General features: G+C 42.4%; 2 protein-coding genes across 2 annotated transcripts in view; one reads left to right on the top strand and one right to left on the bottom strand.

Moving 5' to 3' along the window:
- Nucleotides 1-11,736, top strand: part of ACO1 (aconitase 1) — a 58,517-nt gene extending 46,781 nt beyond the window's left edge. The window contains exons 19-21 of the mRNA XM_032396802.1: nt 3,948-4,070; nt 5,899-6,084; nt 6,970-11,736. Coding sequence (XP_032252693.1) covers nt 3,948-4,070; nt 5,899-6,084; nt 6,970-7,083 — 423 coding nt within the window. The 3' untranslated portion in view covers nt 7,084-11,736. The remainder of the gene's footprint in view (nt 1-3,947; nt 4,071-5,898; nt 6,085-6,969) is intronic.
- Nucleotides 11,737-11,867: 131 nt separating this feature from the next.
- DDX58 (DExD/H-box helicase 58) overlaps nt 11,868-26,373 on the bottom strand; it is a 36,250-nt gene continuing 21,744 nt past the window's right edge. Inside the window, exons 11-18 of the mRNA XM_032396750.1 lie at nt 26,060-26,217; nt 24,925-25,060; nt 23,540-23,688; nt 21,268-21,358; nt 18,812-18,982; nt 17,433-17,584; nt 14,270-14,413; nt 11,868-12,608 (exon numbers count right to left, since the gene is read on the bottom strand). Of these exons, the coding sequence (XP_032252641.1) occupies nt 12,312-12,608; nt 14,270-14,413; nt 17,433-17,584; nt 18,812-18,982; nt 21,268-21,358; nt 23,540-23,688; nt 24,925-25,060; nt 26,060-26,217 (1,298 nt within the window). The 3' untranslated portion in view covers nt 11,868-12,311. The remainder of the gene's footprint in view (nt 12,609-14,269; nt 14,414-17,432; nt 17,585-18,811; nt 18,983-21,267; nt 21,359-23,539; nt 23,689-24,924; nt 25,061-26,059; nt 26,218-26,373) is intronic.

The following is a 26,373-nucleotide window of genomic DNA, read 5'->3' as shown; positions in this document are numbered from 1 at the left end:
GGAGGCCTGCCTGGGTCCTGACAGGAGCTCTTTGCAGTTGGCCTGTTACAGCGAACTGTTCATTCCCAGATGCCTTGGAGGGAGGGCCTGTGCTTTGAGTCCGACACACTGGCTGTGGAGCCTTCAGCAAGTTATTGCCCTCTCTGAGCCTGATTTTTCTGACCTGCGAAATAGGATATCCACCCTGTAAGGTTCTGAGGCTTAAGCTTAAATGGAAAGACATGTATACAACACAGAGCAGAGTATCTGGCGCATGTCATGGGTCCTCGGTGTTGCTTCCTTTCCCAGCAGACGCTGCAAAACTGCTTGAGAACTGTTTGTTACTTGAGAAATCACCCTCCTGACTTACTTAAAAATAATAACAGCTAGTATTTATATGGAATTTATTACATCCCATGTACTCTTCTAAGCTCTTTGCCTATATTGACTTATTTAATCCTCATAACAACCCTTTGAGGGAGGTACCATAATTGTCCATCTTTTAAGATAATAAAAATGGAGATTAAAACCCAGGGAGTCTGGGGACACCTGGGTGGCTCAGTCGGTGGAGCATCCGACTCTTGGTTTCAGCTTAGGTCGAGATCTTGGAGTCGTGAGATCGAGCCCCGCCAACAGTCTCTGCGCTAGGCCCGGAGTCTGCATAAGTTTCTTTCTCTTCCTCTGCCTCTCCCCCACCCCAAAATCAATCAATCAATCTTCAAAACAAAACCCAGGGAGTCTGGCTCCAACGTCAGTGCGGTTTATCACCACCCATACCACCTCACTTGTAACAGATTATATTTTGGTAAAGCAAACTCTTTATAGGTAATCACTGATCACCAGGACCCAACACAAAGTCAGCACCCAGTAGGTAGGTGTTCAGTGAAGAGCGGGGATGATAAACAAACTATTAAAGATAGTTAGCTGGTAGAATGCCCAAGAGACAAGGGGAAAGATGTGCAGGATAGACACTGGGGGGCCTCCAGTGTACTGACTGTCACAGTGAACCTCACGAATTTACAAGCCCTGCCATGACATAGAACTTCTGGTCAGATGGTCAGAGCCTCATCTTAAATAAGGAGACAGAATCAGAGATGCACAGACATTTGAGCCAAGCCTTGAACTTGAAAGATAGACCTAGACAAAGAATGGTGGGGAAGGGAAAGAAAACAGAGATAATGCAAAGAGTAGAAGAAAACGAAGAAAAGATTATCTTCTCAGAGTGGTGAAATGATTTTCTGTTGGCATAAAGTAATCAAAGGACGAGAAAGGGCTCTTGATAAAAAATAGTAATTAAAAAAGAAAAGGCTGTTAACAAAAAAAAAAAAGCCCCTAAAAAATTTTCACAGAAAAAGTTGATTAGTTGAGAAAATCTCTCAGAATATAGACCAGAAAGACAAAGGAAAAATTAGAGAGAAAATATAAGAAAATTAAAGACTGAAATGAGGAGGCTCAGCATCTGACTAAACAGAGATGCTAAGAAGAGAAGAAAGGAAATTATCCGGGAAGTAATACAAGGAAAATTCCCCGACTTCAAGATCCAACTCCACATGACATCCACTGAATACCCACATGATTATGGAAGACCAGCTCCAAATCGCATCGGTATGAAGTTAGGAACAGCAGAGATAAGGAGAAGATCTAGAAACTTCCAAAGGGGGAAAAACAGCTTCTGTGCAATGTGCTGGAGATCAGAAGTGCTCAAACCAACACTGGAAACTTAGACTGGCTTGCACCCCCAAATACCATGTCCCATGTTAAAGTAATAACACATTCAGATTCAAAAACTTTAAAAATACTCCTCGGTCCCTGTCTCAGGAAGCTACTTGGTGAATGCATTTTACCAAAATGAGGGAATAAGCTAAAAAAGGGGAAGTTGTAGGATCCAGGAAAAGGAAATGCAGGGAATTCCCAGGATGTTGGTGAAGGAAGATTCTTCCATTACAGGAATGCACCATCTCTAGAGAAGAATCAGTCCAAATTAGAAAAGGACTGAAGCTCCTGGAGAGAGATCTCTATGGAAAAGATTTTTAAATGACAGACTGCCTGATACATTTGAATGTGTTTAGAGAAGATGTGTACTTTAGGCAGAGTGTTTGGGGATTAATTGATGGGTAGTGACATAGAAACAGGTGAGTACACACACAAAAAGAAAATAATTAATTTCAGTGGAAATTTTTTTGATTACCAAGAAAAGGAATTCAGAGTACGTTACCTGACTCAGCTATAAATAACATTCACATAGTCAATGTAGTGCAAACACCAAATATTGACTTACCCAAAACGTATGACATAATTATATTGGGAGGCTGGGGAGAGAACTAAATCCCTGGGGCGCCTGGGTGGCCCAGTCAGTTAAGCATCTGACTCTTGATTTCAGCTCAGATCATGATCTTGGGGTCCTGGGATCGAGCCCTGCATTGGGCTTTGCACTCAGTGGGGAATCTGCTTCAGGATTCTCTCCCTCTCCTTCTGTCCCTCCTTCCACTCACGTATGCACTCTCTCTCTCTCAATTAAATAAATAAAATCTTTTTAAAAAGAGAGGGAGAACTAAATCCCCACTAAAGCAGGAAATTGATAGATAACACAAATGGAGAAATAGAGAACTGGTAGTTTAAATATAATACTGGAGATACAGAGGAACAATAACGGAAGAAACAACCAAATTTTATGTCCCCTTTTTTTTTTTTTTAAGATTTTATTTATTTATTTGACAGAGAAAGAGCAGGAGAGCACAAGCAGGGGAGAGAGGCAGAGGGAAAGGGAGAAGCGGGGTCCCTGGTGAGCAAGGAGCCCGATGCAGGACTCAATCCCAAGACCCTGGGATCATGACCTGAGCTGAAGGCAGTCGCTTAACCAACTGAGCCACCCAGGTGCCCCGTCCTCATCTTTAGAAGAGAGGGAATGTGTAGGGAGCTGTTGCTTTATAAGCTCCCCAGATTTGGGTAACGCCATGTGGAGCTAACCACAGGCTCCATCAGCCCACCGAAATAGTAATGTGGGAAAGCTTACTTGAGAGGTTGATTACACACCTTTTTAGAGCTTCTTTTGAAGGAAACCCTTTCTTGAGGGATTTTTTCTTTCTTTCTTTCTTTTTTTTTAACTTAAGTAGCCAGGAAGAACAATTGTTTCATATCACCAGCAATGATATCAAATGTCTTTGTGAAGTCTTGGCACAGAGAATATTCAGAATTCTTGTGAGAAACAAATGAAGCTGTTTGTGGAAGATGTTTCTCATATATACCAAAATACTAGTTAATCCTCTCCTGTCCAGTATTGATCTGTGCTTCCACCCGTGTTTCTACTATCTCTGCCTTGACCTCCTTGTAGAAGGGTGACTGATACAAGTTTGCATTTTGGGGCGCCTGGGTGACCCAGAGTGTTAAGCAGCTGACTCTTAATTTTGGCTCAGGTCATGATCTCAGGGTCCTGGAATCGAGGCCTCCACCAGGCTCTGCACTCAGCGGGGAGTCTGCTTGAGGCTTCTCTCTCTCCCTCTGCCTCTCGCTATCTAAAATAAACAAATAAGTGTATGTATGTTTGCATTTTATATAATTTCAGAACGTGTCACCTTTGTGGTTGCTACCCTTCACAAGTGACCATCACTGAGTCTCTAGACTGAGTCAAAACCCAGGTTTAGGTGGGATTCTCTGTTTCCTAAGCTTTAAAATAGTTTAATCAATGGAAGAGGGGGAAAAATCTGATCGACTTTCTTTTTTTTCCCTTGATGCCTTAGGATTTGAATGTTTTTCTAAAACCAGGACAAAAACTAGGCATTTTAGTTAAAAGAACATAAAGTTCATTGGTAGGGGTGAATTGGAGATTTGTCACACAGGCCACTGATTGGCTGAGTTTTCTGTTGGCTCGGTGTTGACTTGGGCCCCTGAAGACCCTGTGCTTCTCACCAGGCCCCCGGCCTGTGTCCACACTCTGCTGCATCCGTAAACCTTGCTTTTCTCTTCCTCAGCTTGACGTGTTCGACGCCTCTGAGCAGTACCAGCAGGCGGGCCTTCCCCTGATCGTTCTGGCCGGGAAAGAGTATGGCTCAGGCAGCTCCCGAGACTGGGCGGCCAAGGGCCCGTTCCTCCTGGTGAGTGTGACGGGGAGGGACCCCAGCAGTTAAGCTCAGCAAAGCATGTGATGTTTGTTCAGCTCCTGCTTCTTGGCGGATCTGCCTTTACCCCACTCAGTGAAGGGTAATCCAGAGTTGAACCGGTTCCTTAGATCAGATACTCCTATTCTGGGAACCATGGATCTTTGGGCATGTCTGTGGAGCAGTTGGGAGGAGGGTCTGTGAAGTCTCTGAAATTATTTTCAAATGTGTGTATGTATGTCTTCTTTTTGTGGGGAAAAATGGCATGGTTTTCCTAATATTCAGGTTGAGGACGGGACATGTATTTCAGGCCGTTGTCCCAGGCGAGCCATAAGTCCGGACGCTGCTCCCGTGTTGTCCCTCAGGAGGTTCAGGGAAGGGTAAAAGTAAGGAGCTGGTGCTTTGGACAGACTTGGGGAGTGCACTTCAAGTGGCCTTTCACTGCCTCTGAGTCGGCTTATAGACTCTCAAGAGTAAAGGACGCTCTCTCTGGATGTAGACAGACAGCTCTTGAGAACCTGCGGCCATTTCAGGGCCTGAGCCGCTTGAGGCGTCCCCATGGAGGCGTCCCCATGGAGGCGTCCCCATGGAGGGGCCGTGCAGGGAGCAGACGGTTCTTACCTCTGGAGCATCTCCTGGCCCCAAAAGCAGGGAAGAGTCCTGCTGCTCAGCCTGCATTCTCAGGGTAGGGAAAGATGACTCAGCTGGTGCCAATCTCAGGGATTTATGGCGCGAGCAAATTAAACCTTGGGAAACACCGCGTACAGTGATTACCACACGTCCAGTAAAGAAGGCGGGGTCTGGCAGGCAGCTGTAAATCTCTTTGAACATCACACCTATTGCTTTGTTTTGTTTTTTATCAAGCATATTGCTTTGTGGGGGGAACAAAAGATGGTCTTTGATTACTTGGTAATATATCAAAAGTCTGCCTTTTCTAGAAGCTGCGGAAAAGAACCAGAGAAATTACAGAGGAGGAGAGGGTTTTAGGGATGGGGCTGGGAGCTGGCAGTAGAAATGCAGCCGGTGGGGACCGTAAGAGCTGAAGGACGCCAAGAGAACTGGCACGCGAGGGGCCCCCTAGGTCCTAGGCTTCCGTACAGAATGGCCCCGAGTTCCGGCTGCCCCGGGCTGGGCCGCTCAGCAGCGCTGGGCTCTCCTCACAGCAGAGGGGGCTGGACGACTGGTTCTCAGCCCCGCGCGGCCCTTACCCAGCGTAGGGACGTGCATCGGACGTGTTTACAGAGCTGCCACTCCCCCTCAGAGTGAACACATGTGCACACAGATCCATACAGAATATCTCCTGCTCTTGAAACAGGAATTGCAAAAGCAGCACATCATTTCCTTTCTCTGTAGTGTGTTCTGAAAGTTGCTTTTTCGGTTGTCTTTTGTGTCTGCACCTATTCAAGGGAAATAAAAGAAAAATTTATGTTGTTTTGCGGTGTGGATTCCAGATATAATGGAAGTGTGCTAAGAGATGTATCACAAAGCAGCTAAGTGTGTGGTCAAACTGCATGGGTTCACTTACCAGATACCACCACTGACCGTGTGGGTGAAGAGGGCACAATGGTAGCATCTCCCTCCGAGGGTTGGTGGAGGGTGGGATGAGAGAAGCCACTTTATTATGCTGCCTGTACATTGTAGGCAGTCAGTTCAGACCAGCTGCTGTGTTATTTATAACTAGAGTAACTGTTTATGTAAACAACTCATTGGTACTTACAAAGAATTTAGGTGTGAGAGGAGTTTTGACTGAAGAAGCCTTTTGTAAAGTTTCTGTGTATCTAAAGAAAATTGGAACTGTGTCCAAAGTACTGTCTTGGCTCCTCAGGGAATCAAAGCTGTCCTGGCTGAAAGTTACGAGCGCATTCACCGTAGTAACTTGGTGGGAATGGGGGTGATTCCCCTCGAATATCTCCCTGGGGAGACCGCAGACACCCTGGGACTCACAGGGCGGGAACGATACTCCATCATCATTCCAGAAAACCTCACACCACGAATGAAAGTGCAGGTCAAGGTAAGCCGGAGCCTCCCCATGCCAGGCCCAAGTAAACGGGACCGTGTGTTCATCATCAAACCCGCGAGAAGGAAATGAGTGGACTTGGGAAGGAAAACAGGCAGTCAGTAGGAGTGCGTTAGACCTGCGAGTTCTGCTGGCACCTGCTCTGCCTTCACAACACAGTGAGGGGGGGCACCTGTTGATGGATTACTTATTTCTGTTTACTCATGGAGTTACCATCAGTTCCTTTCTTACTCCCCAACCAGCCCCACTGTCTCCTCTGACTCCCAATCTCTCTTTAGCCCAGAAAAGAGTGTTAGAAGCTCGGAGACAGGACATTTTCACATGATCTAAAAAAAACACCTTTTTTATTACCAAAATGTGAACAGACACACCCCATTCCTGAGCCTCACCCCAGGCTCCAGGTTTTGATTAGCCAAAAGGTAAAAGTGACAGCTCCCGAGGTGAGGTGTGGCGAGGCAGGTACCCAGTGCCAAGGCCCCAGGGCAGCAGCTGGACCAGCTGCCTAGGGGATAACCTTAATGAGACTTCTGCCAACACGCAGCTCCCAGAGAGGGTCTAGAAAATACCATCCCTAGCCTCACTAGTAGCTGCTGCCCCAAGAGACCTGGTCCTCAGGTGTCCGTCACCTCCATCATTTGTACCCCATGGTGCTTTACTGTGCAGAGGAGTCGGCTGGGGATCTTGTCCAAATGCAGCCCCGGATTCACTGGGCTGGGCTGGAGCGAGGGACGGCACGCCCCCCCCAGTGCTGCTGGCTCCGCTGGTGTGCGGACCACGCTTTGAGGGGCAGCCCTGAGGGTGGGGGGGGGGGCATCCCTCCTCACACAGCTACCTGGCCTCCTCCCCCACTGGTTCTCCTCTGCTTCTTTGTCATCACAGCTGGATACCGGGAAGACCTTCCAGGCCATCATGAGGTTCGACACGGACGTGGAGCTCACTTATTTCCACAACGGGGGCATCCTCAACTACATGATCCGCAAGATGGCCAAGTAGGTCAGCTGTGCTCGGAGCCCTGTGCTTGGAGCTGTGCCGGGGGAAGCGAAGCGCCACTAGCCCGCAGGGCCCTTGGTGCAGAGCATCCCCTGCGTGTGCCGGCCTCCCTGCATTGACGTAACTGGTGCCATTCCTCTGGGCACAGAATGCGCAGTTCCGACATCCTCTATTTTTGTGGATCTTTTTCTGTTTTTCTAGAATTTGGAAGCTAGAATGGTGGGAATGTCAGTAGTGCCAGAAAGAGAGAACTTGAGGTTGTCTATAAAGTCACTGATCACAGAATGTCGATTTTTCACTCTTGGCCTGTTAATGTTCAGCTGGACACAAGTCTTCTCAGAAGGCATCCCCTGTCCTCGTTTCTGTTCCTCTCTGTTATCCTCTGCTCCTTGAGGGCCACTGGTCTTTGCATATTATACCCGTCTTAACTGACATGGTAGATAAAAATGTTCTCAAACCACAGCGGCGACTGTGATTCTCCCCTCCGCCTCTTTCCTTTGGAAGGAACGACCCAGACACCTTGTGGACAGGTCAGACACTGATTATGTACCTTTAGATGGATCAACACTAAAAAAAAATGTGATGTTTTCTCTTACTCTCCTCGAAACTTTTCCCCAGAAAATTCATTTGTCAAGAGGAGAACTTTGGAGGTGGTTTTGGAGAGAGACTTAGAACATTTGTAATTTGAGGAAGATTAAATCTATTTTCAAGGCAAGCTTGTTGACTTTGGAATTGAATTGTGTAATGTGTGTGAGGCTCTAGTCTGGGGATATTTCGAGCAGAGCGAGTCTCAGACTGCAGCATCGGGTGACCTTCAAGTTCTGCTTTTACAACCACAGCTGTACCATACGGGGGGACGTGGAAGAGCTGAGGAACAGGATTCCTCTGCCCCGGTTGGGAGCAGACAAGAAGGTAGCGGTAGCAATATGTAAGTATGGTGAGCAGGTCATCATTTTTTTATTTTTGTGTCCTGTAGTTAATCTGCTTATGTTCATCACTGACATCATTTTGGGGGCGCATGTCTTAGTCTGCTCCGGCTACCGTAACAAAATACCATAGACTGGGTAGCTCGAACATCAAAAATATATTTTCTCCTAGTTCTGGAGGCTAGAAGTCCAAGATCCAGTGTCTAGGCAATTCCTTTTCTGGTGAGAACTTTCTTCCTGGCTTGCAGCCAGCCACCCCCTTGCTGTGCCCTTACCTGTCTTTCCTTAATGCGTGTGTGAGGAGATGAGGCGCTGGCTCTCTGGAGCCATGTAAGGACACTGATTTTATCAGATCAGGGCCCCACTCTTACGACCTTATTTAACCTGAAACACTTCCTTAGAAGCCCTATCTCCAAAGAGACGCACTGGGGGTTAGGGCTTCAACACGAATTTTGGGGGAACACAAAAAACATGCAGTTCATAACAGGGTACCTTAGAGCTCACAGGTTGAAATGAATTTTAAAAATCTCAAATTTAGCACTCAGGGAGTATGGCCTGGACATCAGAACACCCAGGACTGAGTCCTGTTTCTACCTCTTCCAAGATGAGGGACAAGACAGGTTAGTGAGCATCCCTGCCCTTGAGGTTCCTGGGACCCAGCTTGTGTTCATAAAAAAAGATTACAAACAGAACCTTGTTGTATAAAAAAGCCTATGACCTTCAAATAAGGATCAGTCCTAACACAGAAACACAAAGAAGGGCTGAGAAAACAGACCTCTACCACCTTAGCTCTTCATTACTACACTTCTGGGGGGCTGTCTAGCTCCTCACACTCAGTGGTTATGTGGAGACAGAGATTCTTGTGGCCATAACTTCTAGTACGCTTCCGGACTCCTCTACCTCCAAATGCACCCTCCATCCTGTTCATTAATAAAATGTCTTGCCCAGTGTCACACCCTGGCCCATAACAAGACTGAATAAATAAACTCCTTAGGCCTAGTTTCTCAAGAAGGCACTAGTCCTCTAACTCCAAATGAAATGTTTGCTTCTTGCTCAAGGTGCCTGCCAGTCCTCTTCCTCTCCGTGGGAGTCTCATCTCCTTTGTTAACAGTTTTCTAAATCCATTACGCCTCCTAAGAAACCAAGCATTCTTTGGTGTGCACACTGTGTTAACCCAGACTTATTTTAGCACATGTGTCTTCGGCTCTGGGACAGCCATTAGTAGGTGAGAGTGGGCTCAGGGAAGGGTGTAGCAGTCATGATTCATAGTGTTATTAGAAGCACAACTCAAACTGGTTAAGCAAAAATGTTAATAATAACTGGCTCATAGAACTTGAAGAACAGAGGTGGCCACAGCCGTAGGCTTGACTGGATCTAGTGGCTCAAACTCAGGTTCCCTCCCTATCATTTCTCCTCTTGTCTTACCTCATTCTTTAGGGCTGCTCCATGTGCCTGGGGATATGGCCACCAGCAGCTCTGGGGTAAGTTAGTAGTTGTGATCTTAAGAGATTTATCTCCCAGTATTCTCTAAGCTAAAGTTGGGAGTTTCCAATCACCAAAATGAAGAACCATATTTTGGGCCCAGTTTCCCTTTCAAGGCTATGTGAGGACAGCGGAGCACCCGGCAAGGTTATGTAGAAGCAATGTAGACTTACTTCCGGAAAAACAGTAAGGTTCCCTGGCTGCTTTCTGAGGAAGCTGTCAAATGTCATGACCACAAACAGAATTTAACACCCAAGTAGTTTTTGTTCACCCAGACAGCCTAATTATCACAAAGATTATATAATTATAGCTGAGAGTTTTAATAGTTTTAATAATTTGCACCCCAAGAACGGAGGCCTGCATATTAAGTGCAGATTTGCTACGTGAAATGCGTACTTCTATTACGTGGTATGATACAAGAGTACCTGGTATGGTCCTGAAGTTAACATCATTCCGGTTTGGCTCTGGCTGTCTGTCTGTCCACGTCAGGGCTGCATACCTGCTGTGGTGCTTCCACAGGATGGGAGCGGTGTCCCGTGAATAACAGGGTTCCAGGGTCAGCATGTTTGGGAACCACTGAGTTCAAGGGGTCTTGTTAGCACAGAACTGACACAGTGCCACACAATGACAGTTAAGGTGTGAATCACTCACTCATTTGAGGGGCGGGCTGGCAGCATTTGGTTCAGGAGCCTGTCTTGACCACAGAATGTTTTCGTCAGAGCATCTCACAGCGTGTGTGTTCCACAGGACTTGCTTGAGAAAATGCTCACCTGATGGTTTGTCTTGTAAAGTAATAATATCAGTTTTACCCTCTGAAACTAATAATACACTACAGGTTAACCAAATTGAATTTAAATTAAAAAAATTTTTTTTTAAATTTTTTTAAAGAAATTCAAGTAGTAATATCAGTTGTAAGGACGGGAATCAGAGTTTACAGCCTTTATTACACAATCAGGCATTTGACCGAAGGCAGCTTCTCATTTCCGGTCAAAAACCCATCACCGTGTCAGCACTGGCAGGAACCATAGAGAGACAAGGTCCTGCGGGTGTGTGATTGGTTGTGTCTAAACCACCTGAGAAACCTCACAAAGCACCCGTGGCTGGACACCCTGCCAGGATGTCCTGATGGGGGTGGGGCACGTGCCCATGAGAAAGACTCCCCACTTGGTTCTGACATACAGCTTTTGGCCGAGAAATCCAATGACCAGCATTTAGGCGTCAGTCAAGAGTTTGCCATTCTTAAAACGCTACCTACCAGGTTTTTTCACTCAGTCAATAGTAACCGAGTGCCTAACTCTGTTCCAGCCTCTATGCCTGGCCGTGGCTTGACTTGGGGCAAAAAATCCAATAAGGAAATTCTAAGATATTTTTGTTTCACCTTCAGTCTGCCTTCTGTTGGCTGAAGAGAGGACTATTCACCTTCATCCAAATTGGACACCATTTAGATACTTGAAAGAACTTTTCTCAAATCTCCAGTAGGTGTTTTAAACGTCCTATTAGAGTCCTTAAACAACAGCATCCAAAAAAGGCAATCATAGATAAAAAGAGACACTTGTGAGATTGTGATTTATATAATAAATACATATTTGACTTTCGTCCCCATTTCTGGCACTGAGCTCCTACAACCCTTGGAATTTCCTAAGTGACACAAGGGACAAAGGTGTCTCTTGTTATGCTAACGACATGACTTTTGGACTACACCTAAGGATGGGGCTGGCTGCCAGAACAACCAACTCTGATTCTAGGGCTGGCATCCTCAGTCCCACCCCCTGACAACTGGGGAGTGGAGCTGGAGGTTGAATCTATCACCAATGGCCAATGATTTGATCAGTCATGCTTATATAATAAAGCCACCATAAAAACCCAAAGGACAGGGTTTGGAGAGCTCCTACCTGGTGAACAGGTGGAGATTTGGAGAGGACGTGGGAACTCCTTGTCCTTTCCCACACCTTGCCCTATGCATGTCTTCCATCTGGCTGTTCCTTAGTTATACCCTTTTCTAATAAACCGGTGATTAAGAAAATACAATGTTTCTCTGAGTTCTGTGAGCTACTCTAGCAGATTAATCAAATTCAAGGAGGAGGTCATGGGAACCTCTGATCTATAGCCTGTCAGTGAGAGGCACAGGTGATTACCTGGATTTGCAACTGATGCCTGAAGTGGGATGGGGTGGGGCAGTCTTACAGGACTTAAGAACAATTTCAGTATATTAAGGGCAAAAGTCAGTTTATGGGGGCGCCTGGGAGGCTCAGTCGTTAAGCGTCTGCCTTCAGCTCAGGTCATGATCCCGGGGTCCTGGGATCCAGCCCCGCATAGGGCTCCCTGCTCCGTGGGGAGCCTGCTTCTCCCTCTCCCACTCCCCCTGCTTGTGTTCCCTCTCGCTGTGTCTCTCTCTGTCAAATGAATAAATAAAATCTTAAAAAAAAAAGTCAGTTTATGGTGGAAACACTTTCAACGTTTCGTTCGTTCATTCATTCATTCATTCCAGTGTGTACTGAGTGGCTACTGGGTGTACCCTGGCAGTCAGTTGTGAAAGGAAGGATAGGAAAAGAAGTTAAGGCTTTTTAATTTTTCCCAGGTACTTAGAGCTCCATTGGCCTACAGAGTATTAGTGCTGTGATTCACTTGTGCTTTACATATGTGATACAGTTCAAACTGCTGAAAACAATAAACAGGGTGAAGTTAAGTGACATACTCAGCTTGATACAAGCTTGGGTAAAGTATCTTCATGGTGGTACACACAATCCATGACTGTACCCACTGGGGCTAATTTCTTCAGTCAAGGTCATCCATTCCCTGTAGCTAAAGACTGAGGTCCTGAGGTCATTCGGACATTTCTGTAGCATCAAAGGATCTCTTCTCAAAAGGAAAATCCTTCCACTTGGCATATAGTTTCTGAGCTCCAGTTGTAATATCCTCCACCACAAAGCTTTCTATTTTTATAACTGGAATCTCAAATGTCTTATACTTCACATGGATTCCCCAGTCAAGGCTGCAGTTCTGTCTGGCACAGAAGATCTTTGCTCTCTTCTCAAAATGCCCAAAGCTCTTTGGTTTGGGGTGTAATTTACTCACATAGCACTTCCTGAAAGCATTTCCAACCACAGTGTAATGGCAGTCCTACAGATGAAGGGATTGAATAACACACAAAACACAACATTAGAACTAGGACAGAACTGTGATTTTAAAAAACTCCACCACAATCTGAGATACAGAGCAGGTAGGATCCCACTTATTTTACAGATGGGGTAGGAAGGAAATATGCATTCACCTGAAGGCCAGACTAGAATCCATACAACTGGACTCCCCGTTACAAGGGTGGGGGTAGGGATGCAAGTGAGGTGACAGGGGCCGTCTCATGAAGAGGAGGACTAAGAAGTTTCCAGGCAACTGAGCTTCCGAAAATAGATATTCTTTATTAATTCAGAAACAAAAGGGGGTATTTGTTGAAGATCTCCAAAGCCTGAGTTCACCTGACAGACACAATCCAAAGGATACAGAGAACAACGAAGGGTCAATGTGGATCTGCAGATGGTCACAGACTAATGTGTCCAGAAGCTCCACCTACAGCCAACTTGAGAGTCCCGAGAAAGGCCACTCTGTACAGAACAAATGCAGACCCAACATACCAGCCCCTCGGGAAAACAGTCACAGAGGGCCATTTCAATAGAAAAATCACTCAAATTGGAGCTGAAAGGACCTCTTCTAGCTAAAGAAGCAGATTCATAAAGGCATGGGAATTTGCTAGTACCACCCTTAATATTCCGCTTCTCGCTCAAACAGATGGACTGATTAGAGACTTCAGCTTTCCAAAGACCAAGGACAATCCTAATATCTCATCATCTGAACCAGTTTCCCCTCTATCAGCAGCAATGGAGTTACAGCCCATTTTTGTCTTTGGAGATTTTTCTATCCAAAATTTTTAAGAAAAAAAAAATAGAGAAAACTAACCGGCAGATGTTTTTAAAATAAGATATTTTGTTTTCATTATAAAAGTGATCCATATCCCAAAAGGAAAGTTTAGAAAACATAAAATAGTAGAGAGAAAAAATCATGGAGTCTCACTGCAAAATAGTAATACATTTTAATATATTTCCTCTATAGTCTTTTTTTCTGGACAAAGATAATTTTTTGATGTTTTTGTTGTTGATGGTGATGGTGGTTTTGTCGCTATTATTTCACACTCCCAGCATATTTCACAGTCCATATTATTTCACAGTCCCAGCATATTTACAACCTTGTACCACCCTTGTTATTTTTTCTACTTCACCATTGTTTGTAAGAAGTTTTTCATTATACATAAGCTTCGTGATCATTTCGTTTAATAAACTTTACTTTGGAATTACTTTAGATTTATAGAAAAAGTGCAAAATTGTCCAGACATTTCCTGTATCCCCTTCACCCCGCTTCCCTGAATGCTAACATCTAACATACCACAGTGTATTTGTCAAAACTAAGAAATTAGGATTGGAACCTTACTGTTATCTACAGATTTTTACCACTTTTTCTAATTAATATTCTTTATCTGTTCTAGGATCTAACCCAGGATACCCCATTCATTTAGCATGACCATTATTTTTAGTGGCTACATAATATTTAATTAAGTAGCTTCTTCTTCTTCATTGTTAAGGGTTTCAAAACTTTTTTGGCTTTTTAAAATATCATGGCCATGATAACAACACAAATAATAATATTCTTACTATAAATATCTCACCAATAGAGAGTAAGCTGTGATTAGTGCTAAAAAATGACCCAGTGCTCTTTGCTCAAAGGCTGCTTACCTCCACCACTCTGATGTCAGCTGTGTAACATGCAAAGCCCTTGCACTTCCGGCAGAGCAGCTTTTTATTTTCCTTATCAGGTACAGGTTCTACTTTTCCTTGACTATCCCTGATTAATTTTTCTTGAATCTGTATCTGGAGAACCTACATGCAAAAACCCAAAAACCAAAAACAAAATCCACTTAGTCAGTATAACGGTGTAACTAGGAGGTATTTATGCACACGCACATACACCTGCACATACATGTTTATTATCATTCATTCATGTACAGCTTCCATGAGCATACAGTACCTGGCTTTGTTTATAAAAATCCCATAGGTAATTTTATTGGGTTCTTCTAATTCTTTGTTAGTGTTTAACTGTGACCTCCAATGAGCCTTTTTAATTTTTGAATCAAAGATGCCCATAAAGGGAGTGCCTGGGTGACTCAGTCGGTTAAGCAGCTGGCTCTTGGTTTCAGCTCAGGTCATGATCTCAGGGTCCTGGGATTGAGTCCCGCATCAGGGAGTCTGCTTAAGGATTCTCTCCCTCTCCCTCTTCAACTGTCCTTCCACTCTCTCACTGTCTTGCTTTTCACAATAAATAAATCTTTAGAAAAAAAAAATGGTCATAAAGTACTAAAGATGTTCATAAAACAGTCGTGTGACCCCTGCTTTCTACTTCAGTAGTTGGCAAAATTTTTAAATCCTTCATAAATAAACATGTATTGACTGTTTCAGGCATAACTACACCCACTTCTAGGGCAGAGACCTCTTAAATGGAACCACAGGCAGAAGAGTCCCCAGCACGTAAATCTTTTTTCTCTCTCCCCTTCCAACCACAGGGAGTATTGTTGAGTTACAGGAAAGTTAAATGCATGTATAGTATGACTGCATTCTATTTCAAAACTTAGGGCATGCCTAAGTACAACTAAGAAACTGGCCATTATAGGGGCGCCTGGGTGGCTGAGTCGGTTAAGCGTCTGCCCTCGGCTCAGGTCATGCTCCCAGGGTCCTGGGATCAAGCCCCGCATTGGGCTCCCTGCTCAATGGGGAGTCTGCTTCTCCCTCTCCCTCTGCCCCTCACCCCACTTGTGCTCTCTCTCTCGCTCAGTCTTTCTTTCAAATAAATAAAATATTAAAAAAAAAAAAAAAGAACCTGGACATTATAAATAAAATAAACCTAAGAAGATTCAGAAGGGAAGGCAGACAGCTAGAAAACACAAAACCCCTAAGAACAAAATGGTGGTGAGCAACCTGGGTTTTCTTTTCACCTCATATATCCCAGACTTAGGGCTGAAGGAATTGGCAACCAGAAGTGTCTACGGACACAGATAAAATAAGTGTCTCAACAGAAGCCTACTACTCTCTCTAGCTAAAGGACCAGGAAAGGGGCAGCCTAGCGAGACAAGAAACTTTTAGACAATAGCTGTTCTATTCCTGCCAAACACCACAGAATAAAACAAACAACTGTGGCCTAACCGCAGCCCATGCCAGGAAAGACTGAAGGGGTACCTAGATTTCCACCTTAACGAAGCATCTCGACACTCCCACCTAATGGTGTCAGAGAAGGCCAAGCAGGGAGCCATGCTCTCAGCCCTGCCACACGGTAGCAGCCCTTGCCTGTGATGTCAGAGGAGACCCTGCAGGGAACCAAAATGCCCACCCCCACCCACGGAATGACCAGCCAACAGGTCCCGGCTACACTGGTTCTGGGCTCCCTCTCATCCTTTACCACCTCTGCCCGTTGTCTATGGCTGTTAGGGCAATCCCAGATGCTATTCAACATATGTGTAACCTGTGTTTTCCTATCCCACTCCTCGTCCTGGTGAGCTGGCTACAAAAGAGTCTGTGTCTGGCCGAGCCTCCATCTCCCTCAAAAGGCTTTTACTCTTTTTATCCTGCCACACGAGTCTACGTAGTTGGTCACCCAGTGGAAAAGACAAAAATTATGGCATGGATATTAAAGCTATCATGGTTTTAAAGACTTTACTGCCAACATCAACATATGCTACAAAACGGGAAGATGACTCTGTGAAAAACCTCTATTTTTAGTAAAATTCAGGAGGAAAATTAAGAGGAACTAAAAAATTTCCCTGCAGTTCTTCTCAATGAAAATGTGGAAGAAGTATTTTTAAATATTTTAGTCTCTAAACTTTAGGAAGAAATGTTTCTAAAAACGAGTAAATACTGACATAAAGTTGTCATTTTATGTCCTAAAATACGTGTTAATTTGCTTTAGACCACTGCTCAAAACTTTTTTGAGCAAAGAGATTATGACTTTTTAAAATTATGGACACTATGGAGTTGGTCTACTGAATTGTAAGGTTCATCTTTGTGAAGTTAAAGTCTGCCTCATGCCTCTGTCCATCACAATACTCATTTTTTGAGCACTTACTTTATTCCAGGCACTGTGCTGGGCAATGCATATACCCCATTTTATCTTCCAAACTGCCCTGTGAATTAAATACCATTACTTTCCCAACTTTACGAATGAGGAGACAGATGATTTAAGAGACAGAGTAAGTACCCGAGGTCACACATCTTCCAGGTGGCAGAGATCCCAAGATGAAAGTCTCTGCAGAGGGTCTGGAGAAAGTACGCGGTGCATGTGTGCCTGTGTGCGCGTGTATGTGGTGTTTGTGTTTCTTGACTTTCCCCAATCTGGTTCCATGCTTCTGTGTTATAAAGGAAATTACAGTAAAACGAAGGTCACTACCAAGAGGCTGAACTGAACAGATAGGCCACTCCACGGCATGCATTCATACCAATATCTACAAGCAGGCATTCTAACACATGCGCTGTGCACGGGGAGCTTTTCTCTGAGGACTCTGGGTGTTAGAGAGAGACAGATTGGAGGGAAAGACCGAGAAGGGCTGTGTTTTGCCATGTTAGGGTGCAGTCCTCAAGATGAGCTGCCGACTTGAGGGTCATCTAACTCAGTTTGCCCTTTTATAATTAAAAACCTCACTTCAAGTATTAGCGCTAATAACATATATTTTAATCTCATTGAGACCTAAAGCAGAATGAATCTGATGTTCACTGCAGGACAAAATTTTAAGCATAAACTTATTGTTCTCATGCAACACTCAGAGCAATATGATAAAAGGCACCAACTGTCCTCATATTCTGTTTGTTACTCATGGTCAGATTCTGCAAGAGTGACACAGATTAAAAGACTTACCTTTTCTTTAAATACTGCTTCATCCCACGTCTGAAGCCTTAAAATGGAGTCATTCATCATGTTTTCTTTGTATATATTTATTTTTTCTTTTTCAATTACATCAGCATTGCTGGTCAGAAGGAAGCACTTGCTGCCTCTTGCTCTTCCTCTGCCTATCAGAAAATAAATACCTTATTTGGTGTCTTTGACTTAAAACTCTGATAAATCTGAGAAGAAGTAAACAAAGGGGTACTCCTAAAATTCAACTTTCATAGGAAAGCTTTCATAGGTAGGCTGAGCTGTTAGAGCATGGACTCCAATGCAGGTGTGCACCTCCATATTAAACTACATGTTAAACTAGGAGCCCACCTTAGACTGGCTTCCTTGGGGGGTCGGTCTCCAGACGGTATAATTGAACAGCTACATTATCAGAGACACTGCCTTAAAGACAATCCAACATGAATACTCAGGAGGACACTGTGAGCACTGTAAGATGAATAATGAACAGATCTTCCCTCAAGAGCCTTCAAAGAGGTGGGGAAATAGATATGTTCACAGCCACCAGAATATAGGTGGAAATAATAAGTGTGATAAGGAAGATAAATGTAAAGGACTATGGGCATTCGAAAATTTTTTGCCAGCTGAGGGAATCAGGGACAGGTGGGGACAAGAGGGAGGAAGTAAAACAAAGATTATCAGTAGCAGGACATGAGCGCTTTCTTCAACAAGGAGAAAATGATGAAGTCAGGTTGGCAGAAGTGGATAATGAATAAAGGGGAAGAATGAGAAATAGATTGGAAAGATAAGCTGGTGCTGGATTTTGAGCTTTTTAACATCACATAAATTGGGAATCACTAGAGACTCTATATAGGGAAGTGACATGCCCAGAGCTGTTTTTCAGGAAGTAAAATGGCGGCTGTCGTTAGGGAAATTGGAAAAAGTAAGAGAGGCTAGTTAGGAGATCACCTAGTTCAAGTGAGACAGGAGAATTCTATGGAGTATCTCTTCTAGAATACAGGGGGCCCATCATTACCACAAGCACAACCATGAAAGTTCCACACATTGGCTGCCAGAGTCTCAATCCAAGTGGGAATTATCTTACCATAAATATGTCCGTCAATGTTGGTCAAGTAAACAGTATTCATCATAAACAAGAATCAAAATAGGGTATATATTAGTGGGCAAAACTGCACCCACACAATCCTGATCAAGTAAGCCACTGTCAGGGCCAAAGACGCCAGAGTCCACTGTGCCAATGGTCATAGAGCCACTATGGCTCGGTAAAGGAGAAAAGGCCAGAAGCACAATGACTGGGACAGAGTACGTTTCTAAATGACAGACACGCTCACAAATCAGACAAATTGGCAGCCATTTAGTCATGGCATCAAAGCTTTTCTCACCTCTGGTTTGGATCATTCTGATGACGTTGCCCACATACTCATACAGGATGACCAAATTACACTGAGCAATGTCGATGCCTTCATCAGCAACTGAGGTGGCAATCAGAATCTTTTTATCTCCATCGGTTCTGAATGCATCCAATGCACACTTCTGTGCCGGGAGCGTCATTCCTGTGTCAGAGTCAGAGGGCATTCATTATACAACTCACCAAAGAGGGAACTTTACCCTCGAAAAATAGCCATTAATTATGGAATGCTTATTACGTGCCAAATACTGTGATAAGTGCTTTATATTCATGATGTCAAAACAACCCTAGGCAGTAGGGCCTATTCCTAGCCTTGTTTTAGAGAGGACATTATGATAGTGTTTAACAATTTGGACTCTGCCCCAAGACTACCTGAGTTCAAATCCCAGCTGTGGCACTAACCAGCTGTGTGACTTCAGTCATGTTATCTCAAAACAAATACTGATTTTTTAAAAAAAAACTATCAACAACTATCAACAATTAATAGTTTTTTTGCAAAACTATTCATCATAATGACTTTGCATATGTATAGGACTTTATAGCTGGCAAAACAGTTTCACAACTACTTACTGCAACTTCACAAAGCCCTTTTAGGCTGATGTGGCAAGTGTTATAGTTCTCCTTTACAGATGAAGACTTTGAGGTTTTGGAAGTATGATAAACTGACAGGCTAGTTAGTGGCAGAACCTAAGTCTGAGACCCTAACAGTGTGCAGTTCTCAGCCAGTGATATACTGAGAAGAAAAAAGAATTTCAGTGGTCTCCACCTCCAAGTTAATAGAATTTATATAAGTTCTAATTTTTTCCAGTACACTGGCAGCCAAAATCTTCAGATGTATTTTAAGGCCAAAACAATTTCTTTTTACCATCCTCCTCTACTGAACGATGAGCATGCCCAAGACAGACACCATACTTCATGAATTTCTAAACTTACTCATCCACTTGTTCATCAAACATTTATTCAGCAATTATAGTTTGTCAGATAAAAATACATGGTTAAAAGGTCCATTTTTATCTACAAGGATCTCATGGAAGAAGGATATCAATAGGAAGCTATAATACAAGGTGATGAGCAATGGGATGGAGGCAGAATTGCATCTATGGAACAGGGAGGAGAGACACCTCTACCAGTCTTGGGAGGTTGGGGAAGGCTCTTTTGCAGAAGCTCAATAACTGGTAAGTTTCTAAATAAATGTGGATGGATGGATGGATGATGGACAGATAGGTGATGGATGGATGGATGGATGGATGGATAAATGAACAAACAAGAAAATGTCTTGAGTGCTTATTTGTAAAGAAATAACAAAGTTTGAAAATCAACTCATGTTAGAGTCAGACTGCAGAGAACTTTGAATTCCAACTGCAATAATGTGGTGTTGGACTTCATTTGGTAAGTTAAATTTTCAAAATCTGAATATACTTTTTAGATTCATGAAGTTTAAAATTTGCATAAGGGGAAAGTGCAAGAGTAATGACTGAGGACTGACAGAATGGGGACTGCTTATTATACACAAAACTAAACAGGAGGAACAGAGTGAGGATCTGTCCCAGCTGGTCACTGAGGGGTGGGGAGCACAGCTATGAGAATGTCAGCTGAGGGCTGGCCACCCAGGGATCCTGCTGGAGGATTACAGAGGCAGCCCTTCATCCTTCAGCCACCGTAGCTGGATTTCAGGATTGTGTGCTTGAACTTTTTTTTTTAATTAAAAAAATATATATTACACATAAAAGCATCTATAGCTTAAAAAACAATAAAACGGAAACAGAACATTTTTATTTCCAGCTAATCTTAATCTACTGATTGAGAATTGGAGAAAAAGAGTGACGTGCTCAAACAATATTTTTAAAAATAACTTTGGTTTTGTCTGCAGGACCTATGGGAAGAGGAGATGTCTACAAGTTTTTGTATTCGAACACTGTGATGGCTTTCTGATGTGTCAATGTGGCTAGGCTGAACTACAGTACCCAGTTATTGATCTAGGTGCTTCTGTGAAGGGAATTCGCAGATGTAATTGAAGTTCCTAATCACTTAACATTTAAGTTACAAAAGGGATTTCATCCTCAGTTGACCTGACATAATCAATCGACCCTTTAAAAGAAGGCTTAGGCATTAGTCCCCGAGCTCAGAGACTCCAAACAGCTCATGCCTGTGAGGTTCAGGCCTGCTCTTGACCACCTGCCCTATGGATTTCAGATTCACTTTGCCAGTCCAGTTGTGCATGCTAATTCCCAAATCCCTATGAGTTTGTGTGTGTTTGTGTACACACACACATAAACAACATATAGGTATATATGTATGTGTGCATAATCTCTTACTGGTTTTGCTTCTCTAGTTGAACCCTGACTGATACAAGCATTAAAAAAGAATTTGAATATATTATAAATATTCTTATAGATACAGTATCCTAACTCTAATTCATATATATAGTACCTGTGTTGTGATTTGTTTTGCCACGTCCAGTCAATATGCCAGGTTTTAGAAAGCTGAGTTCAGAATTTTCTTCAATCCATTTCTTCAAAGCCTGAAAGTCAAAAGCAATTATCAGTTGGACACTATCTGTAGAACACATTTGTGTAACTATTAATTCAATGCTGATATCCTGCAAGAAGAAAAAAAAACTTTAAGTTAGTAAACAGTTCAGTCAGTTGTCTGACTGACAAACCTGAGAATAAAAGCTTTTTGGAATTGAATTCTATGCAATAATTAACTATAATGGTTAAGATCTTTGTAATCTGAAACAATTTAATCTCTAAGACATCCCTTATTTAAATGAAAAAAGCAATGTTTGGAATAGTGAGTGTGTCAAACTAATAAGTGAGTTTTAGCAAGATCTCAGGACATAAGATCAATATACAGAAATCAGTTGTATTTCTATTCACCAGCAAACAAGCAACTACAGGTACAATTTATAATAGCATTAAAAAATTGACACTTAGGTATAAGCGTAATAAAATATGTGCAGAATCTGTATGCCAAAAACGACAAAACAGTGATAAAAGAAACCAAAGATGTGGTAGGTGGCCTCTCGGTTGGCTACCAGTGATCTCCACCTGCTGGTCTTCAGATCCTTGTAATCCCCTCCCTTCAAGTGTGACCTGCTTCTAATGAATAAAAAATGGAAGACATGCTCACTTCCAAGTCGAAGTTACAAAATGACTATGACCTCTATATTAGGCATACTCTCTCAATCCCTCTTGGATCACTCGCTCTAGAGGAGGCCGGCTGCCATGCTCTGAGGCAGCCCTATGGAGAGGCCCACATGAGTGAGCTCAGAAGCACATCTTCTGAGGCCCGCCAATAGCCAGGGAGGTATGGTTGGAAGTTAAGCCTTTCAAGTAGAGTCTTGAGATGACTACAGCCTGGGGAGAGATCCTGAGTCAGAAACATCCAGTTAAGTTGTTTCCAGATTCCTGATCCATAGATATTTTAAGAGAAGAGTTTGTTGTTTCCAGCCACTAAGTTTTGAGGTAATTTGTTATCAGCAATAGGTAACTTATACAGAAACTATATAAATGAAAAGAGAGAGATATACTATGGTCATGGATTGGAAGACTCCATATTGTTAAGATGTCACTTTTCCCCAGTTTTATCTACTGATTCAATGCAATCCCAAACAAAATCCCAGCAGACTTTTTCATATATGTGAGTGAGCTGATTCTAAAATATAAATGGAAAGGCAAAGGAGGATAGCTAAAACAATTTTGAAAAAAGGAAAAAAGTTAGAGGACTCACACCATAAAGCAATCAAGACAGTATGGGAAGGGTGAAAAGATCGATGGATATAGATGAATGGAACAGAAGAGAGAATCCAGAAATAGACCTACATAAATAGAGCCAACTGATTTTTCAAAAAGTAACAAACGCAATTCAATGGAGAAAGGACATTCTTTTCAACATACAGTCCTGCAGCAATTGGATATCCACATACAAAAAGAAAAAAAGCATCTTAATCCGTAACTCAAAAGGGATTGTAGACCTAATTATAAATTGTAGAAATATAAAACTTCGACAAGATAACAAAGAAAATCTTTGTGATCTTGGATAAGCAAAGGGTTCTTATATACAATACCAAAAGCACAATCCCCCAAAAGAAAAAATTGTTAAAATAGACTTTATGAAAAGTTAAAATTTTCAATCAGTAAAAGATACTATTCAGAGAATTAAAAAACCAGAAGAAAATATTTACAAATCACATTTCGGACAGAGGACTTTTGTCAGACTATATTTTAAACACTCAACAATAACATGGTATACAACTCAATCAAATCCTATTTTAAAATGGGCAAAAGATGTAAACAGACACTTCACCAAAGAAGATATATGGATGGCTACTAAGTTTATGAAAAATGCTCAACTGCATTAGCTGAAATGCAAATATAGTAAAATGAATTTTCAAACCCTAGGGAGATACCATTACATGCTCAGAGAATGGCTAAAATTTTTTTCAATTGACAAAAAAATTTTAAAAGTATGAAGTCTTTGTTCTACAGGTACAAAGACTTACTATAAACCAGAGTGATGAAGATAGTGAAGTGTTTGTATAAAGATAAACAAAGAGATAATCAGAACAGAATAGACAGCCTAGAAACAGACCCACACATATTTGGGTGGGTGCCTGACTGCAGAGCAGTGAGGAAAGGACACTCTTTTCAATAAAATGGTACTGGGTCGATTTGGTATCCACAAGAAGAAAGAAGCTTACGTCCACAAGTGCTCTGGTTTTCACAAAGAGGATGGTTCTACTCTCTGGGTTTAAGTGATACTCCTCTTGCAAGATGAAGGAGAGATCTTGGAGTTTAGGGTTCTCATTGCTGGGATCCATGGAAACACTTTCCAGTTCCTTCAGGTTTTCTGCAAAAGGGGAACATTCTATAAATGGCTTATAAATTCTACAAATTTAGAACACACTGTGACCTTTAGCTATAGTTCAGTTGATCTCTCAATCTTTGACCAGAATTCCAAGAGTAATAACCACTGCTTTAATGCATACATTAAATGCAGCAATAAATGCATACTTATCTTTCCCCAGACAGCTGGGTGCTCAATGCATAGCAGCACACCACTGGGCTACATTTATGTATACTAAATACTTTGATATAGGCCAAACTAATTTATCAGCAGTAATTACCTTTGGGAAAAGAATTTTGAGAGAGGGAGAAGGCCTTACTTTTTATTTCAAATCTTCCTATAAACTTCTTGAAACATGAGCAGTAGGATTATGGGCCATCTTGGTTTTCTTCTATATATAAATTTATATATAGCACATACAAATTATAATCTCTCTAAATCATTAAAACACTTTTTTAATATTTTTATTTATTTATTTTTAAAGATTTTATTTATTTGACCGAGAGAGACACAGCGAGAGACGCAACACAAGCAGGGGGAGTGGGAGAGGGAGAAGCAGGCTTCCCGCGGAGCAGAGAGCCCGATGCGGGGCTTGATCCCAGGACCCTGGGATCATGACCTGAGCCGAAGGCAGACGCTTAACGACTGAGCCACCAGGCGCCTCAAACACTTTTTTTATATTTTTAAAGCATAGTAAAATTACTAAAAGTTGAACAAAAAAATGCCAGTACCTCTCAACCATGAGAGACTTTGGACTCCGGGAAACAAACTGAGGGTTGCAGAAGGGACGGGGGGGGGGGGGGCGGGGGGGGGGGGGGGGGTAACTGAGTGATGGGCATTAAGGAGGGTGCATGATCTGATGAGCACTGGGTGTTATACACAACTAATGAATCATTGAACACTACCTCAAAAACTAATGATGTACTATATGTTGGCTAACTGAACTTAAAAAAGTCTGTTATAGATTAAAAAAAAAAAAGCCACTACCTATTATAATTTTTATGGGATGTATCCTTTGCAAATCCTATTTTTCCTTTTTCAAAATAAGAAATAGTGTAAGCAACATATTTTTTCCATAAGTACCAGATTTCACTGAAGCTTAATAGTCCTGCTGTCTATAATTATCTTCTTAAGCCCAGGACAACTCCTGAGCATCACCGTACACTAAATATAATACAAGTATCCTGCCACTGGAGTCACCAGGCTCCAGTGGCTTCTTCCTCTAGAAACACCACCCACCTTCGAATCTCTGAGTGAGATGCTGCTCAATCTCATCAAATCCTGCAGCTCGGACATCAGTGAAGAAGTCTTTCAAGTAATCCAGAGCATCTTTCATCCGTGCATGCTCATTGATAATGAGGGCATCATTATATTTCTGTTTAAAATGAAAACTGAGTTTCAGTGTTTCCAAGGTCTAATGCATTTGCTGTACTGAAATTCAATTAGCTGTACTTAGCATGGAACTAATTTTTAAAATAAGCTCTTCTTAAATCTATCCCAACTTAGTTTTTTAAGATGAGTGGTTTCTAATGGTACTGCAATAAAACCTTTGAACCAAATACTATTTAAAAAATCTTAATCAGCTAGAATCATTAATTAATTAGGATCATTTTGGAGTCTAGAATTACACCTTGGAAGAGAAAGAGAAAATTACAAGAAAAATGCATGTCAAAGATTAAAAAGCAAAAAACAAAAGCAAATCAACTTCCGCATCAACTTGCCTCGTGATTCAGACATTCGACTTAATCTCCTCATACATCCAGAGCCATCAGGGAATTGCAACAGCACCTGTTCAGAATGATGGCACTGACCACCTACCCCAAATATGCAACTAAGTTCATTAAAATTCTATAAATGCATGCTGACTGAGTGCATTTTTAAATACTTTCAACAGCATGATAAGCAGAGGTGATGGTTGTTGTTTCTTAACTTCTTGGTTAACCAGAAAACAACCAAAGACCCTGGGTTTCTGAGCGTGTGGCTTTGCCAAAGTTAAGAAAACACATGCTTCAAGATAAGGCAACAGAAGTCACTTACTGAATTTTCAAGATGGCTGTCACCAATCACATATCTACAATCATGTTCATCATCCCCCAAATTTTTCCAATCGTGTCAATCATGGGAATACTAGAGGCACATGGTATAGAACGCCAGCATTTGTTTCTATCCTGTGGCTGCTTGTATTACATTTCAGTAAGCTGACAGAGAAGATGCTGAATGGGATAACTTTAAAGTTTGCTTCATAGGAACCCCTCGGAAAGTTCCTAAGTGAGCTCTTGGAAAAGGGTGAAAAGTTGATGTTCTCTTGGCTCCCAGAGCAAAGCTCCCAGTAGGTACTACAACTAAAATATGTCGCTGCAAAGAAGCCACATACCCGCAAGTGGGAAGTGTACAAATACAGGGCTTTACAAATCCTGCTCTCTTCATCTTTGTCGGGCAACTGAAACACCATGCATGCCTTCTGAACAGAAACGATCCATTGTTCATATTTCTGTGTTCCAAAATTCCTATTTTGAATTTGAGATACACTTTCTGGGGAAAAAAAAAAAAGTTTTTCATTGTGCCATATGGTCAGTCATTTAAAGTTCTAAGCATGCCTCACCCTCAAATTTTCTTTCTTGCTCTCTGTAAGCAGAGTATTCCTCCTGAAACAGTCGGTTTGCAGCAGTAGTGAATCTGTGTTGGCAC

The sequence above is a fragment of the Phoca vitulina genome, unplaced genomic scaffold (assembly GCF_004348235.1).
Source record: "Phoca vitulina isolate PV1807 unplaced genomic scaffold, GSC_HSeal_1.0 scaffold94, whole genome shotgun sequence".
Taxonomy (NCBI): Eukaryota; Metazoa; Chordata; class Mammalia; order Carnivora; family Phocidae; genus Phoca; species Phoca vitulina.
Note: the sequence above shows the minus strand (reverse complement) of the source record. Positions and strands in the feature narration are given on the sequence as shown.